The 18,830-nt window shown below is 38.9% G+C and overlaps 1 protein-coding gene across 3 annotated transcripts in view; it reads right to left on the bottom strand.

Annotated features, from left to right (window-relative positions):
- Positions 1-282: 282 nt before the first annotated feature.
- ABCA5 (ATP binding cassette subfamily A member 5) overlaps positions 283-18,830 on the bottom strand; it is a 72,968-nt gene continuing 54,420 nt past the window's right edge. For all 3 annotated transcript variants that reach the window (XM_075014995.1, XM_075014993.1, XM_075014994.1), the window contains 13 exons: positions 18,661-18,735; positions 17,704-17,795; positions 14,514-14,637; positions 12,853-12,970; positions 12,638-12,729; positions 12,303-12,478; positions 11,789-11,864; positions 11,600-11,694; positions 9,581-9,700; positions 9,216-9,365; positions 7,090-7,169; positions 6,168-6,223; positions 283-5,598 (listed from right to left, as the gene is read on the bottom strand). In XM_075014995.1, the coding sequence (XP_074871096.1) occupies positions 5,491-5,598; positions 6,168-6,223; positions 7,090-7,169; positions 9,216-9,365; positions 9,581-9,700; positions 11,600-11,694; positions 11,789-11,864; positions 12,303-12,478; positions 12,638-12,729; positions 12,853-12,970; positions 14,514-14,637; positions 17,704-17,795; positions 18,661-18,735 (1,362 nt within the window). In that variant the 3' untranslated portion in view covers positions 283-5,490. The remainder of the gene's footprint in view (positions 5,599-6,167; positions 6,224-7,089; positions 7,170-9,215; positions 9,366-9,580; positions 9,701-11,599; positions 11,695-11,788; positions 11,865-12,302; positions 12,479-12,637; positions 12,730-12,852; positions 12,971-14,513; positions 14,638-17,703; positions 17,796-18,660; positions 18,736-18,830) is intronic.

The following is an 18,830-nucleotide window of genomic DNA, read 5'->3' on the forward strand; positions in this document are numbered from 1 at the left end:
AAAACAAGGGGCACCGGTGAGACAATCTGGAGCAACTTAAGGTTTGCTTCTGCCTTTAATGTATGTATTCCGTGGCTAGAGGTCAGATTTTAGGGCTGCCTGTCTGTCACTTTTCATGAATGATAAACAGGGAAAAAAAAGTGAATATTGAAAATTCACTGCAGGACCTGAAGGCATGTACTTTCTACCTACTAGAAATAATGGCTGAATGCACCACAGGTGGACAGACAACACCCATACAACCTCATTGTCACAGCCCTAAATGACTTAGGAGACTACATTCAACTGAAGATGAAGATTGATGCTAAGTGATTAAAGCACTTTTCGATATATTATCGCTTACATCAAGCATGGCTGAAAAACAGTTATACTATGAAGTGTGAGCATTAGTAATCCACCTTTATTTTAACAGCATCTTTCTGTTGGGAAAAACAAAATAATTGCTATTTGTTTTCCAAATAAAGCAAGTGTTAAAAGAAAAATAAATATATTTACAAAATTATACAATAGAAGCACTTAAGAAAGCATATGATTAGTATTAGGATGTGCATTAAAAGAATGTTATCAAATGTTTAAATAAAAATGATCTTATATTCTTGTTCTAAAGATTATAGCACACGTGATATAAACTGCGTGCAACTGTACAATGTATTTTAAATAAGGATTTCTCAACATAACATGAACAGAATTCAAGCTATTAGAACTCCAATAAAAATACATCCTTATAATGCTGCTAGAGCAATTTTATTTTAAAAGTTTTGCATACGCGTTAACCAATTCATCCTCGCAACATCCCTGTAAGGTAGATAGATATTATTATACCCGTTTTACAAACAGGAGAGCTAAATTTAATTGTCCAAGTTTGCCCAGCATTAATCAGTTTCAGTCCTGGAACAAGAACCCAAAACGGCCTGGTTTTCCGTTCTACTGTCAAATGCCAAGATGTGTATTACCTCGCTATCATGCACAGTTTGAACTCAGTTTATTACTTACACTACTTAAATACCAAGAAAAACCACAGAGCACAAGTGTAATATTTTAGCCGGGAAGTTTTAAGCTGTTACCAATTGTCTTTCATTGTATATACCACATAATTTTCTCTGTTTTGAGATCTATTAAACACCAAGTGTAGTGGACTTAATGGGGCAAATTTTCTTTCACTTGTATCTGTGTAAATAGGGTTGCTGCAGTGTAGGTGAGAACATTTCTGGGTACATTACTCCTTGATTTTAATGAAGCCTTTGATATGGATCATTAGAAAAAAGAAACCTCATTAGAAAAGCCCAAGCAATATTACATGGCCATTATGGTAGAATACAAAACTATTTGGCTGTAGCTACAGAGGAATTCTACACGAATAAGAACCTGGGAAGAAACAGATAGTCAGAACCTGGCAAACAGTTTTTTCATACATTAGAGGAAAGAACAAATTGTACATTAATGAAATAGATTCCACCATGCTGGAGCAATTCAGAACACAGTGAAAGGCAGAAGTGAACAAAATGACATGAGTTTAGAGACTAGGCAAAATGAGGCTAGATGGAGTACTCTACATAGAGAACCTCTACATGAAGAATGATATTGTTAAACTCTAAAAGAGCCCATAGTGTGAGATCAGCCTGTCTCAGTTTGCAGAGAAGGATAAGCAAATTTACACTGTGCAATCAGGAACAGATTTGATTCTGGGATAAGACTTAGGCAGAAGGTTGGACAATCTTCCTAAGTCTACTGTCTACAATCTTTTGGAGAGAGAAATGATTCAATATTAAGATTTTCAACCTTTTTGGCCAATTGTGTTTTTCAGAAGCTATTCTGTCTGCCATTGGCAATGGCTATGCATTGAATGTACCTGTGAGAGAGAGTTAACTAGCTTTATTATATTGCAAAATGTATGTGAATGTGAAAAAAGTAGAACAGTGATACATCAGATTCCTCACTCAATAAGATGGCAAACATGAACCAATGGTTATATAAAAATAAAGTTAGTCCATTTAATAGTTTTACTGTAAGATGATAAAAAGCAAAAAATAAAATAAAAAGTACATTGGCAAGATAAAAAGTATAAGCACTATATTTTATTCACATAGTGAATATGTATTGTGTGGTGTTATTCATTCACTGATGTGACGTGAAGGGTCTGATCCTGACCTAAGGCTCACTTCAGTCAATGGAAAGGCTCCTCCTATATTGGTTGAGTGGGTTTTGGATCAGACCCTATGAGTGTAAGCAGTAGGCTGTGATGTCAACAGATAGGAAAATCAGAGGGTGTTACTTAGTGGTAAAGAAAGTATCAAAGTAAAAGAGATCTGTAGGCTAAACGGGAGAAAGACAGCACAGCCACACAAGTTCTAGGGAACTATTATTTTCTGCTGGGTCTGTTTTACGCATACAGAGAAACTTTATTATTCTTCAGCTGAACGAACTGCTACTGTGTCACTGCAATTCTATCGACTGACTGAAGTCAGTAGTAAGTTTTCTGGGTAGGAACTTTCACTTACCATATACTACATTTCCACATTACCTGAAATGGGGCATGAGTCTGTAGATGCTACTGGAATATAAACATTAAAGAAATACACTAAATAACAGTAATAGAATTGCATGAGTGTAACAGAGCAGAATTTGGTTCTGTTAGTGCCTTAAAACAATTGAGCAGATAAACGTTCTATGTCAACATAAAATGGAGTTACATTACTTCGTACATCAGTGCAAGATGCTTCTACTGTATATAGCTTATTAAAGTGGATAGACTGACTGTATAGCAGCTCCTAAAATATAACGCACCTACTCCACTCCCATGAGCATAGAAAATGCAGCACCATAGAAGATATCAAGTTGGAGAGACACACTCAAGAGAGATATGCAAGAAAACAAGATCCACATGATTCCACGAAGTCCTAGATGTGCAGAGAAGCAAAAACTGTATCTATACAGGCTGTGTACCTTGTAAGCTAAGTGCTTGGGCAGCCATCCAGGAGAGAGTCAAATGCTACCCAGCTGATTACCTAGGGTGTCCCACAGCTGGCAGCATGTGCTTCTATTGGTGGCAGACATCTGCACATGCTTTGGTGCATGTATGAGTTATTCTGCCCATGAATGGAAAAAATTAGAGGGAACATTGCATATAGGTAGGGCTCAATCCTGAGCACACTAAGAAAACTGTAAGACTTGCACTGAGATAAATGAGAGCCTACACATCTGGAATTCAACCATCAGTTTTGCATTAATTATTGCCCAATGATTTATAATGTTGGGAGCATAAAATTTTGCCTTCTGGCACAGTTTTCTGAATTTTGAACATTTCTGAAAGGAAGAAGATGGGAATTTTCTCATCTAAAAGGTAAACATATAAGGGACATGTCTTCCATATCAAGTGTCTTCAGATATACACAATATTGTAAATTGAATTTCAATTAACATATTCTACAATGCAATAAATTGATCAAAAACCTGATTGTAGGGTTCTAAAGAGCTCAGATCAAACAGCTAGTTGGATTAACTGATTCTTTCAATTTTTAAATCAGGATTTTTTTTTATTGAAACTACAAAATAGGATAATTATTACTCTTACATCTGTGGATGTAAAACCACACATGGGTTCTCTTACTGTTTCTTTGACAGAGACAATTTTGATTAATAAATACAAGTATTCGTAGTGGCAAAACAAGATCTTCATTTGGAAATTCCTCTGTGTTTAATGGGGAGAGAAAATGAGCATGATATAAAGAAGAACGCACTGTCGCGGTACTAATATTGCCTCATTTCTATTGCAACAAAAATAGATTAGATAGGTGTTGGTGCATATGCCTGTAAATTCAGTCACATACAAAAAGAACACAACTAAAGAACTGCCTTTTCAACACTGTGTTAGAACTTATGTTCAAAAAATGTAATATGTTGTTTTAACAAAGAATATAACTAGAAATGCTCACATTTATGCAAGTTCCATAAAAATATATTCATCTGGCATTCATGCTTTTACAAATATGAAATGAAACAAACCTATCCACCTTTGCAAATCAAATTTAACCTAGAAGTTCATGCATTATAAATTTTTATGCAACTTGCAAAGGTAACTTGATTAGAGTTACACCTGACAATATGCACTAAACAGGTGTATAACAGTTAATCATGTGCCATATTATACTAATGTGTAAATATTTTTAAGCTGAACAGATTCCAAGTTAAGTTTATTATATCATTTAGTGCCCTATTTAGCGATGAACAATGAATTTTCTTTCCCCCCTGGGAATTTTATTCAAGCAAATGGGCCTCTGGCGTCTCCTAAGCAAGTTTGTTAAGTGATAGTTTTATGTGCCTGGTGATTAGTTGGGGAGGCGCTATTACAGAAGAGGGCAGAGAACGAGGGGAAAAAGCAGAGATTAGTTAAAGCACACAAGTTATTACATTCTGAAGCAGCATAGGACTGAAGTGCCATTATGATAACAAGAATAACAAGTGGATACTAACACCTACATATGGCAGAAGGAGGAATAGAAAATGGAGATACAACACATGAACACAAGAATTAAGGTGGTGGATCTGGATCCACAGTGGAGGCACTGTTGTACCATATCAATTTTTTCGGTTAAGGGGAGTTAACCGGAAACATACATACACCCCAAACAAACAGGAGCATCAGGATTTTGACCAGCAGGATCCAAGGGGAATTTAAGGTCAATATAAAAGTTAACTGAATTTTAGGAACTGGTATTTAGTATTACATAAACAATTACATAAACAATTCAGGCTGAGCTCATCAGCATTGTATTCCATGATGAAACCTGGAATCAGACAGTTAAGTGCAGTGTTTGCATAGCAACGCAGTCTACATAGACTTTCAAGCTTACCAGGACAACAGCAGGCCATTAAAGCTCAAAAGTGACCTTCCATAAACATCCACCTGGTATCTATATACTTACTCCAACTCAGACAAGTCACCAACTTCTGACACTGCTCTGGATGTGTCCTCCAAGCTGACTTCATCTTTTGTGGCTCTTTTCTCCTGCTATGGACCCCTGCCTTTGGTGAAAGCTCTCTTAAGAGGTAAGCCAGGCAGAACCTTGATCCTGGAGCTGATCAATTATATACTGACATCACATACTGAATAGCTGAACACGCTCAAGGTTGGAGTTTCTAGAAGCACAGATGGATCAAAACCAACAGGATAGTATAAAGAATGTAACTGTCATTTACCATTCTCACTTAAAAGAAGACAGAGAAAGACAAGCAGACCAGAAATTTAAAAGTTATACGCCAGCGATGAGATTTGCCACAAATAAAGACATTTCCATACTTGCATAATATTGATAGATGAGGCCAGGAAGAGGAAATACGCTCATAGTTTCCAAAAATGTTTGTTTTTCAAGGCAGATAGTTTTCTCAACCTCAACAGCATTCTTAGTGGTCAGCACACATTACAAGAAAAAACGAGTCAGACAACAGTGAACTGTAGTGTGCAGCTCATGAATGCTATAGTATTAAAAAAGCTCAAAAGGTGACTCTATCTTCCTGTCTTCTTTCCCACCAAAGTGTGCTGTTTAAGGTTCCAAAATTGTTATCTTCCTCTTCTTGCTCTTTAGCAAGCTCCACAAAAACCTAAAAACAGACCAAAATGGCACCAGCAGTGTACTCAGCATAACAGCATTCAGATTGCAAGGACAGCAATATGACTACCAAACAAAGACAATTCATGGACACTAATCACAAAAGTGGAACCTAGTGCATCAATATAACTAGGTACACTGATTCGTCAGAACAAAAAGTTAGAATTACTTTCTGTCTCTAACACAACAGAAGCAGCAGCCTGCACCAGATAATAGCTACAGAATATCCAGTGTCAGCCATAATAAAGCCATAAATTCATCCAGTTTGCACTGGCAAATGATACAGAATTTATTTAAATCAAAAGTTACCAAATGTTAATAAGTCCTAATGATAAAGGCTTGCTTTGTTTCAATCACAATAGTTTCATGCCTTTTGTTTTTGACACCCACTTACAATCCTATTTTGAAAGTCAATGGGATTTATATTCTGAAGTGCTTATGCCATTTTTGGAAATGGCCCATCAGCTCTTTCTTAGGCACTTTAGAAAATTTTATCAAATCAACCCATAATCTACAGAATTTTTCTTTTACAATTGTGAAATAAAATGTTGCTTTCTATACCTGTTCCAGGGTTGCTTGAGAAAAGCTGTACTCCTCGATATTAAAGGCATATTTTGCTGTTGAAAGGATTGGAAAAATGCACATTTAAGAACAATTGATCAGATGTGTGAAAATGACTTTGCATTTATATTTTAATATGCTTCAAATATCTACTGTTAAATTCACTAAAAACACAGAGGAGTTTTACAATTTGATGCCCCAGCTGAGTGCAATACCATGTGTGAGCAGCTACGGCAGTTCTTAGGTTTCAATCTCCCTCTCTGTGGAGTGGCAGGGAATGGGAATACAGATTGGAAAGTGTCATCCACTTCCATCCACCAGGATTATTTTAGTTAGCTGGGCAGCCACTTATCACAGGTATGGACAAGTTTCCCGCAGTCCTATAAAGGTTTGTTTCCAGCCACCAGTTCTGGTTCTCAATGTTCTGTGCTGTTATCTAGCTCTAAATTACCCCTAAATGTCTTCCCAGAGCCCAGGAAGCAGTGGAAGTGTTGGTAATAGCGCTAGACAATATTGACCTCTCATGGAGCAGCAAATTCTCTCATTCGGCCTGGTCAAGTCCCGAGGGTGCTGGACTAGAGAAGTTCAACCTGTATATTTATCTGCTGTAGGTACATACAGACTGAGATGAGAACTGAGCCAAGTGCTTGGTGCAGTCACATCCGTTTAGTTCTTTTTACCTTGAATTGTATACACAAGAGTATAGCATGATTATATAAACTAATGTATTGTATGAGAAAAGAAAGCTTCAAAGGGCAGGAGTCATGGAGTGGGGATTAGCATTAAAAAAACTAAGTGAATTTTGAGAGAAAATCTGAAGAACAACAACATTATATGTCAAATCTGGGAGATTATTTCAGGCTGAATGGTAGGCATAATTTTTTCAATTAACATTGTTTGCTTGGCAACCACTTGGTCCTACCTTCTTCCAGCTTAGAAAAAGACTGAGAGAGTGATTGCACATCTTCCTTAGGAATCTTATATTCCAAAATGGAGGCAAAACTGAAAAAAGAACCCATAAAATACAGTGTGAGATCTTCTCAGGCCATAACTGCTGAAAGCAAAATGAAAGGAAAGAAAACCGTGCAGAAGTCCGTTTTCTAAGGAGGAGGCAAAGCACTGCAAGCTAATCATTTAGGCTACGTCTACACTAGCCAAAAACTTCGAAATGGCCATGCAAATTGGCATTTAGAAGTTTACTAATGAAGCGCTGAAATACACATTCAGTGCCTCATTAGCATGCGGGCGGCCGCGGCACTTCGAAATTGACGCGGCTAGCCGGTGCATGGTTTGTCCAGACAGGGCTTCTTTTCGAAAGGACCCCTGCTACTTCGAGGTCCCCTTATTTCTATCTGCTCATAGGAATAAGGGGACCTCGAAGTAGCCGGGGTCCTTTTGAAAAGGACCCCTGTCTGGACGAGCCGCGTCAATTTCGAAGTGCTGCGGCCGCCCACATGCTAATGAGGTGCTGAATATGTATTTCAGCGCTTCATTAGTAAACTTCGAAATGGCCATTTGCGTCGCCATTTTGAAGTTTTTGGCTAGTGTAGACATGGCCTTAGTGACAAAATCATAGGAATGATCATTTTAGATCAGATTATTCTAATTCATTAACCTGACAGAGACCAGAACCAGACGAATCAGCCCTGGTTCCTTGGAAAACACCATCAAAATTCTGTGTCACGTCTCTTTGGCATTTGAGACAGATTTATCTGCAGTGTTCTCGCTGAACGGGTATTCTCTTTGGTGGACAGTTCAACAATCTCCCAACCACCCGGTGTAGTCTATCTTAAAAGGGAAACGCCAAGGTCATATCCTAAGAATTAAGAGGTTGACAGGCACATGGCAAGTGTTTGTCATATCCCAAATTTCTTGGACCCGCGCAAGGGGTAAAGATCCCGAATTGAAAGTCTGTCCCCAGATGATCTCCTTGCTGAAACTGATCTTTCCCCCAAAACTGCCCCACTTGAAAAAAAATTCTTTGGGTATTTCTATGACTGTCTTTTCCTGGGCCCTTGTAAACTGTAAACAAAGTAGAATTAGGCATTACCCTTAAGAGTTTGCATTTATCCACTCACAAACTGGAGTAAATTAAATGGTCCAATAGGATTGATGGATGAATTCTTGATGACAGGATAAAAGAGATGCCGCCAAACACTGACACTTCCAGAGTCTGAGCTACACTCAGTATTTGCAAAACTACAGGTAACATCTAAATTTTCTGGACTGGGGAAAAGTTCACCCCCCAGCAAGAAAATTAGCAGGTCACAACTGTTATACGAGTGTAGTTTTGGTCTTGCCATTTTTCTTTGCTAGCTTTCATGGACTTGTTTTCTTTTCTAGGCTGGCTTTTTACATGTATGTTATTTAATTGTTGATAACAAGATCTCATTAATTTCTTACTTGTAATATTAAAAAATTAAGCATGTTTTAACACAAATATATATATTTTTGACAAGTTTCAGAGGGGTAGGCTTGTTAGTCTGTAGCTACAGAAACAATGAGGAGTTCTGTGGCAACTTAAAGACTAAGATTTATTTAGGTAAAGCACAAAAAACAAAAGCTTTTGCCCAAGCACATCTGTTAGGCCACGTCTACAGTAGCAAGTTCTTTTGAAATATTTTTCAAAAGAAGGGGCTTTTTTGAAATATTCAGCAGAGCATCTACACACAAAAAGCATTCATTCAAAATCAAATCGAAAGAATGCGGTGCTCCTTTCAAAAGCACTCTTCCACTTCTGTTGCAGGAACAGCACCTTCTGTCAAAAGCTTCTTCCCAAAGAAAATATGTGTAGACGCTCTGCGGGCCCTTTTTTTGGAAAGAGCAGTCCTCATGGTGCCTGATTTTTCGATCCTTGACCTTGTTCTTTTGAAACAATGGGGGCTGTGTGGACTCTCTTTCCAAAGAAGTTCTTTTGGAAGAGGCCTTCTGGAAAGACCTCTTTTGAAAGACAGCTGTAGTGTCGACACAGTCTTCATCTTTAAGGTGCCATAGGAGACACTGATATCTTTTCTTGCAAGCACTGATCCTATGTTTCTTAATTCTTACCTTTCCTGACGACTTGCATTTGGGAAGATATGCAAAATCTGTCTGTGAAGAAACTCCATCTGTTGTGCACCTGCTGTTTCTTTTAATTTCATTTCCAAGAAATAGCCTCTGCCAAATTTGCTCTTGAGATGCTGAACTGAACCAATACACCTAGAAATTGTTGAGACAAACATAGCTGGATATAAAAAAGCAGAGTTGTTGTCAATCGTCCCTTTTTATGAATTAGGCTATTTTATGAGGAGCTTGAGAAAATGGGGCTGTACTTTTTAAAAATGCTATACAAGTGTTCAAGTTGAGAGAAGTAATATTTTCTTTTACCCAAAAGTTCCAAATATTCACGGACGGACTCCTACAATTTGGAATACCTCAGCTGTCCAGATACCAGGATTGCAACTCGATCACACACAGCTTCAGCCTCTTCCATATAATGAGTGGTGAGAATAGCAGCTCTCTCTTTGCCTTTAAATGCTGCTCTAATTGCCCTCCTGAAAAAAAAAGAAAAAGAAAAAGAAAAATCCATGAAAAATAATAATTACAGCTACAATTAACCTTGAACATGATGAGTAAGATGTTGGGAAAATTATACTTGAGGAATAATTAACACAAACTCCTCAGCCACCACGAAAAGTGTTTTTGCCCTTGAATGGAACAAAAGCAAATGTATCTACAGGTTGAACCTCTCTAATCCAGAACTTTCTGATGTAGCAACATCTAAAGTCTGGTATGATTTTAGTTAGTTGGATGACCACTTATCATGGGTATGGCCAAGTTTCCTGTGCTCCCATAAAGTTTGCTTCCAGCCAGCAGTCCTGGCTCTCTATGTTCTGTGTTGAAGTGTTGGTAATGCTGCTAGACAATAAAGACCTCCCACTGTCCAGCAAATTCTCCACTGTCCGGCAAATTCTCTCATCCAGCACCAGTCAGGTCCCCAGTGTGCTGGACTTGAGAGGCTCAACCTGTACTTTTTAGTTTGCGAGGCTTTTTCAGTTATTCACAACAAAAACTGGCTAATTCCAGTGTTTTGTAGGGATTTCGATGTCCACCAGTCTCCTAATCCTAACAGTTTTATTGTATAAAGAAAACGCAAATCTAAAACGCAAAGCAAATACCGTGTAGGTACACAGAAACAATAGAAGGGGCCTGTGTCAAGTCTTGCCTCTTGTGGACTCTGGAGAAAACTGCACAGTTTCAGGGGGAAAGGAGGAATCATTTCTTTGGTGGGCTGTTTTTCCCTCAAATGACGACAAAAGCTGCTCAGAAGTTTGGAAGGTCAGCAGAAGTTCTAGAAGAGACGGGTCAGTTTGAAAAGAGAAGTCGCAATGATCAAATGTAGATGGGGGACTAAATTAGTTATAGCCACTTGAGAAAGAAGTTGGAGTCATTGTGGATAGTTCTCTGAAAGCATCCACTCTATGTGCTGCAGCAGTCAAAAAGGCAAACAGAATGCTAGGAATGATTAAAAAGGGGATAGAGACTAAACCAGAGAACATCTTATTGCTTCCACATAATTCCACAGTACACCCACATCTTGAATACTGCACACAGACGTGGTCACTTCACCTCAAAAAGATATCTTGGCACTGGGAAAGGTTCAGAAAACAGCAACAAAAATGATCAGGCATTTGGAACGGCTGCCATATGAGGAAAGATTAAAAAGACAGCGACATTTTAGTTTAAAAAAAGAAGAGACTAAGGGTAGGGTATGGTAGAGGTCTGTAAAATTATGCCAGAGGAAGTTCTATGAGAGACTGGTCAGTATGAGAAAGAGAAGTTGAGAAAGTGAATAAGGAAAAGTTATTTACTTGCTCCCATAACACAAGAAACTAGGGGTCACCCAATGAAATTAATAGGTAGCAGGTTTAAGACAAACAAAAGGAATTACTTCTTCACACACAGCACAGTCAACCTGTGGAACTCCTTGCCAGAGCATGTGGTGAAGACCAGGACTTCAACAGAGTTAAAAAAAGAACTAGATAAATTCTCGGAGGATAGGTCCGTCAATCGCTATTAGCCAGGATGGACAGAGATGGTGTCCCTAGCCTCTGTTTGTCAGAGGCTGGAAATGGGTGATGGGTGGGATCACTTAATGACTATCTGTTCTGTTCATTCCCTCTGGGACACCTGGCATTCACTACTGTCAAAAAGCAGGATTCAGGGCTACATGGACCTTTGGTCTGAGCCAGTATGGCCATTCTTATGATACGTTCTTATGTGCTTTCAAGCATTCTCCCTCCCTCATAGAACCTACCCCAGTGCCCTCCCTTCTCTGAAAGAAACCCTTAATCCATCATATCCTATTTCGCAGACTGTGAGCTTTGGAATAAGGATATTACTGTCACATTTTCTCTAGTGTTTTGTGAATGGGGGAATAATGCTAAACTCACCACATGTGCTGCTTGGCTTTCGGATCCATGCCAGTAGATGGTTCATCTAGCAATGTAATCTGCGGATTACCCAGCATACTTAGTGCAAAACACAACTGACATGAAAGAAAGAATGTTAAATATGATTATGCCATAGTCCTCATATTAGCAAAACACTGAATTCAACATTTTTTAAAATCTTCTCCATACCTTGCGTTTCACTCCTACTGCTAATTTCTTTATTGTTTTCTGTAGATGCTCTTTCAAATCAAGGGCACTTGCAAGTCTGCAAAAGACCCAGCACGCATTATTTAGATCATACTGAGACCATTAAGAATGTTGATATATAATTAACCCTTAAAATATGCCTTGTCATTCCTCTTAGTTACAGCTGTTAAATAACTGATTACAAATCTTATTTTAATTGCATTTTTTAAAAAATCCTTACAGATCTTTTTACATGGCTATATCTTAAACGTCTCACTTAGAAATCACTTAGCATGCCGTACATTTTCAAGGTGCAATCAAAATGTATATATAACCCAAACAGCATTACATACTTTTGTTTTTTTCCCTTTCAAACCATGACCAGCTCTTGCTCAAACTGCTATACATAATTTACTTATAGTCATATAAGAACACAGCACAAGAAACCTCTATTTGATTGTTAAACAGAATGCAGATAAAACAGGAGGGCAAACCAAAAAATGAAGCACTTTTTTACCGTTTTATGATTTCTTCCACATCAATTTTACTCATTCCTTTGATAGCTCCATATATCTCAATATGCTCCTGTAATGTAATATCTGGCCAAAGTGGATTTATCTGAGGACAATATCCCACAAATTTAACGGAATTATCCCCACCATTTAATCCTAAAGAATAGTCTCCCATCAGCACCTGTGGAAAAAGGCAGTCCTTACTCAACAGTGTATTTATAGATTTGCATGTCTTTATAAAGAAAACACTTACAGATGTTGGCAAGCAAAATGTTACGGAAACAAAACATAAAAGGGTAGCCTGATTCATTTTCTATTAATTTGCAGCCACATAGTCTACCTGGCCAGCAGTTGGTTCGACATCTCCCACCAACATGTTAATCAGTGTGCTTTTCCCAGCTCCATTTGGTCCTAGCAATCCAAGTATTTCTCCTGAATAAATCAATCAAAAACGACATAGAAAGTGTTACTCATACGTCCCAAAACCAAAAAAGAATTATTCCCTTCCCCCCCCGGAAAATGTAGTAGTTCAATAGTAATTAATTGAATGCCAACCTTTTTTTACACAAAAAGAAACATGTTTAGTTGCCACTTTCTTTATTTTAACCCCAAGAAGAAAATCTTTCCTTTCATCATATTCTTTGTACAGACTGCTAACGAGAATTGCTGGTTTCTAAAAAACAAAAAACAGAAGATATTGGACTTAATTACTTTTAAGCATATTATTCTTAAATACCCTTTTGCCACGGATTAAGTTCAGGTTTTGTCACAATAAAATGAGGTTCTTTGGCATTTACCAAGGTGAGACAGGATTAGATAAACCTGTCTTTTAAATACATCATTACATTTCTGCTTCTCAGTGGTTTGAGCATTGGCCTTGTAAACCAGGGATCTGGAGCAAATAGATTTAAAAAATAAAATGTCAGGGAGGGTGCTTGGTCCTGCTAAAAGAGCAGGGGATTGGACCTGATAACCTCTCAAGGTCCCTTCCAGTTCTATGAGATACGGGTATGTGCTATAGCTTAGCCACACTTCTTCTTTGGGACACACAGGTGTTATCACCATTGCCTCAATTCAGAGCCCTGGTTTTTTTACTTCTAAGTCTTCAGTGGCTCTATGGTCTGAAAAACCATTTTAAGGGTTTGATTCTGCACCTGACCCCTATATGCAGACAACTCCTACTGCAAAGCAGTAGAATCAGACCCAGGATTCCTGTCAGAGCTTCTCACGAATGATTAACTGCTCACCTCCTCTGCCCTCAAGGCTTGTTCTCAGTGGCAAGATGTACCTAAGTCAGTGATAGGTAACCTAGGCTAGAGAGTGGGCTGCATGAATAGCCCACCATCTCAGTGGGCTACAAGACAGTCCTCCTCAAGAGGGTCTCCCAGGATACGGTAAAATCATAGGGTTGGAACAGTCCAATCCCTCTGCTCAAAGCAGGACCAATCCCAAGTGAATCATCCCAATCAGGGCTTTGTCAAGACTAGACTTAAAATCTCCAGGGATGGAGATTCCACCACCTCTCTAGGTAATCACCCTCCTGGTGAAACAGTTTTTTCTAGCTACAGTTGTGAACCTAGAATTTGCAGAGTGCAGGGATTGAACAATAGCAGTGTTTTGACTGGACGCAAAGGGAGCACACAACTCTCACAATCCATGTTGTGTGCAATCAGCATGCACCTCACTTCACATGACCTTGCTTTGCGTGTGTCACTTTAGTGATATGGTAGGAAAAAACTATGTGAACGGAAACCAGCAGAATCCGGCAACCTTGCTCATGGGCAATGGTAACAGGACTCACAGGTCACACAGAAAATCCTTTTGGGCTGCAGGTGGCCTTCCACTGATCTAACTCCTGCCAACCTGAAGCAGGAGTTTGAACTCTAAAAGTACCAACCCAGCCAACCAGAGGGCTGTTCTGTGGGCAATAATTCTAGGTTTGACCATGGGTAAGATGCAGAAAGCAAAAAAAGTGCTGAAAAGAAAAGAAGCACTGATATTAATGTGTGACAAAATAAAATCTTGTTTTGCTCATCCAAATATTTTAAATATGAAACAATTAAAATAAGTCACTGATTCAGAAGACAAAGCCAATATCGAGTTCTAATATTTCCAAGTAAATGTGAATTTGTTATTTCAAAGCTGGCATATGTTGATTTATTGACAGCAACTTTTTCCCGTCGCACCCAGTGATTCAATCATAATTACACAATTACCTCATCACAGCTCTGGCAGGTTGTCATTTCTTTGACCCACAATCTCTCTGTCTTTACATCTTCATCCTCATTTTCATTATGTGGATCATCTCGAACTTTCCATGTTTTGATTTTTGTGGTAGTCCTAAAGAGATGAACAAATGGCAACTTCTGTTCAGCTGTCTTTAAGCAGACAATACTCCCAGGGATTTCACTGGAGTTCTGTCTCTCAGTATGGACAGAAAGATCACGTTCTTGCGTTGTCGGGCAGTAAACTCATGAATTAGCCATATGTGATGAGGCAGAAAAAAAAAGTGGAAAACGACTTTTAAAAATGAAATTCAGTTGCCACTTACAAAGAATTGCAGTCGAAGGGTATGTCTACACAGCAGCCTTCTTCTGAAATAAGCTATTCCAAAACAGCTTATTTCAAAACAACATTGCTACAGAGAAAAATGAATTTCAAAATACAACTAAGCTATTTCAAAATAAATCATCTTAACACAGATAGCCTATTTAGAACTAGAGCCATTGCATGCACCCTGGCTTATTTCAAAATAGGCACTATTCCTTGTGAAAAGAGGTTTGCCAATTTTGAAATGAGATGTCTGCTATTTCAAATCAGTGGTTGTGTCCTATAGCCGCTAGGATAGTTATTTTGAAATAACTGTGCTGTGTAGACCTACTCCAAGAGCATAAAACAAAAAGGGGCACTAAATTAAGGCTACTGCTAGGTCACGCCACAGAAACACAGATCTTTTAAATGTAAACAAAGCCCTTTCCTGTTGATTTTAAGATACAGAATTCCTGTGACTGTTAAAACTATTTCATCACAGTTACACTGTCTTATTGTTTTTTGTCTCAGAGCCTGTGGTGACTTTTTGGCTCACTTGCCGGCAATTCTACATTTTCTACTTAAAACTGTACACAAATCACTTTATTTATAAACTCTTTCATTTAACAGCCAGAACATCTGTATACGATAATATTTTTTGGCACAATTTACAAATCCATTGCCATATTTTGTCTGCACTTAGTGTAAACTCTGGTAACATCTGTTAATGATTGATGATGTCTAAAACACAATCATTCCCCTCCGCCCCCCAAACATAATATACTTAAACCTCTAATCCAGCAACCCAGGGGAATAGGATATGCTGGATTAAGGAAGATTTTGGACCACTGAGGTTGCTGGGGTGGGGTCTGGGAGATAGGGAGGGTGCATCAGCACATGACCTGTGAGGAGAGGCAGAGGGATTTGGGCTTATTTGGTCTGCAATGGAGAAGAGAGCCAGGCAATTTGATAAAAGCCTTCAACTTCCTGAAGCGGGGTTCTAAAGAGGACAGAGAGAGGCTGTTCTCACTAGTGACAGATGGTAGAACAAGGAGCAATGGTCTCAAGTTACACTGGAGGAGGTCCAGGATGGATATTAGGAAAAACTATTTCACCAGGAAGGTGCTGAAGCACTGAAATATGTTACCTAGAGAGACGGTGGTATTTCCATCCCTAGAGGGTTTTAAGTCCCATCTTGAGAAAGTCCTGGCTGGGATCATTTAGCTAGGGTTGATCCTGCTTTAGGTAAGGGGGCTGGACTCGATGACTTCTTGAGGTCTCTTCCAGACCTAGGATCCTACAAGGGGAATGAAAGTGGGGGACTTACCTGGTACCCTGCTATTGGGTGTACCTCCCTCTTCCAACCAAGCACACCCCCTTTCCCCCCAGATGCTAAGGGAGTGGTAGGGAAAAAGCCTCCAGAGCAGCACTTTGCTGAGTTGCCATTCCCCCAGTTGGTGGGAGGTGGATCAGCGGCATGCGGAGATGCTTCCTCCTCCCCCTGCCACTGTCCGAATCACTGGTGTTCTGGGATCAGTGCCACCCAAATTACAAAGGTTCAGATGTCTTTATTTCAGGTAATGCTCCCTCCCTGTAATTGTTTTAAGTAGCTTTTTAGCTGTGGGTGTAACCGTGCAGCAGCAGTCAAAAAAGCTAATTCAATGTGAGGAACCATTAGGAAAGGCCTGGATAATAAAACAGAAATTACTGGAGTACCATTACATAAATCTGCAGTATGCCCGCACCTTGAATACTGCACGCAGTTCCAGTTACTCCTCTAAAATGAAAGCTATTGGAACTGGAGAAAAGAAGGGTAACAAAACTGATTAGGGGCATAGAACGGGTTCTGTATTTGGAACAATTAAGAAGACTGCATCTGTTTAGCTTAGAAAAGAGACAAGGTAGAAAATCACCAAGGTCATAACATCACGAATGGTGTGCAAAAAACGAGTAGGGAAGTGTTATTTACTTTTTCACATAACACAAGAATGAGAAATCACCCGATGAATTTAACAGACAGCAAGTGTTCGATAAAGATAAGGAATTACTTCTTTAAACACTGGAACACATTGCCTTTGGTTGTGGTGTGGGCCAAAAGTATAACTAGGTTCAAAAAAGAATGAGGTAAGTTCGTGTTCAATTGGCGGCTATTAGCCAAAATGACCTGGGATCCAATCTGATGTCCACAAATCTCCAACTCCTAGAAGTTGGGACTGGATGACTGGGGATGGATCACACAGAGTTGCCCTGGTTTATTCATTCCCTTTGAAGCATTGGACACTGGCCACTATTGAGATGACTGGATACTGAGGTAGAAAAACCATTGGTCTAAGCAAGTATTGTTGTTTTTATGATTTTATGGAGTTAGAGTGAGATGCACATACACATTTTATGAAGGAATGACCCTTGCAATAGTCATTTTAGTACAAAAGAATTACCTAAATTATGTCAAGTTCATGTATATTAATTCAAGGATAACAGGCAGTACAGAACAAGCAACATCTACGATCTTTTAAAACATCAGTACAGGTTGACCAGTGCCAAATAAAAGAATTTGCAAAACCACAGGAGGCCAATGCTGTCTGCCACTTTACCAACACTTCCACTGCTTACTGGGCTCTGAGAAGACATTTAGGGGTAAATCACAGCTAAAGAGCAGCACAGAACACTGAGAGCCAGAACTGATGGCTGATAACAAGCTTTATGGGACCATAGGAAACTTGGCCATACCCATGATAAGTGGACATCCAGATAATTAAAATCATGCCAGTCCTCGGATATTGCTGGATCAGAGAATGCCAGACTAAAGAGGTGTGACCTGTATTAATTTTAAGATGAATTTTTAAATATAGAATAAAAGATTCTATCAACACAGACCTGAAAAATGGGTCCTCTTTTATCGATTTGCCTCCATTTTTCACTTCAAGATACCGCAGGAGGAACAGCCACACTACACATTGCAAATAAGGCTGAAACGGACAGAAAAAAAAATAGTTAAATGAAACCTTTCTAGCACTGTGAGGCCAAATGGTTGTCTATGGGATAAATGCCAAGAAACGTGGTATTCAGGACAGACCCCGAGTCAGTGAAATCATATCACTAGTCCCACTGGATGTCAGAAGAGTATATTTCCAAAAACCATTTCGTACAGTATAAGTGACATTTGCTACTAGAATTAGAATAGACTTCTAGTCTTGTATAAAATATAAATGAGACATTTAAGGGTGAAATATGATTTAAAATCACTACTTTTTAATTAATATTTCTGAAATGGTTTTCTCAAGTCCAGCACATGGAACAGGACAGAAGAGAATGTTATTTTATGTAACTGCGTCTGATGACTTTCTTATATAAAGGACCTATTCAAATCTGTTCTAGGCCAGATCTTCATCACTATGTGAAAGCTGTAACTAGGACTCAGTTAAATGAACTGGTATGGCTCAGTCCAGTTCCTAGCAGACAGGAGGCTAGGTCACAAAGAAAACATCTCACCTTGGCACCCACTCAACTGAGAGGCTAATGAATAATAAGGCTGGATGAGACCTGAAGAGGTTGAGTCCAACCCCCATGCTAATAGCAGGGCTCAACAAAGACTGAACTCTTCCATGATCCCAGTCAGCAGTCTTATATTCCAAGGGTAGGGTTTAACCATATTGCAATGTTGATCTGAGGGAGTGTGGCACTTTACACCGATATTTTCTATTGTGTAATTATTTTTTGGCATTGGGGCAGTAGTTAATCCACTCTCTCTTATAAGCATTAAATGTCTTTAAGAAATGGCTTTTCATTCACAATCAACGTTTCCTAACATTTGGGCAAATAACTAGTGCTTACCGCTAGCACAGCTACCAAGAGTCTGTCCCATGGGTCATAGTATTTTTCATTCTTTTGTGGGTGTTTCCATGATACCTGGCAATGAATTTTGACACAGAGAAAACTTTTCATCCAATGATTCATGTTTTCCTTGTACAAGTAATTTCAGGTAATGACCTATTTCACACATT

This window comes from Carettochelys insculpta, chromosome 20 (assembly GCF_033958435.1).
Source record: "Carettochelys insculpta isolate YL-2023 chromosome 20, ASM3395843v1, whole genome shotgun sequence".
Taxonomy (NCBI): domain Eukaryota; kingdom Metazoa; phylum Chordata; order Testudines; family Carettochelyidae; genus Carettochelys; species Carettochelys insculpta.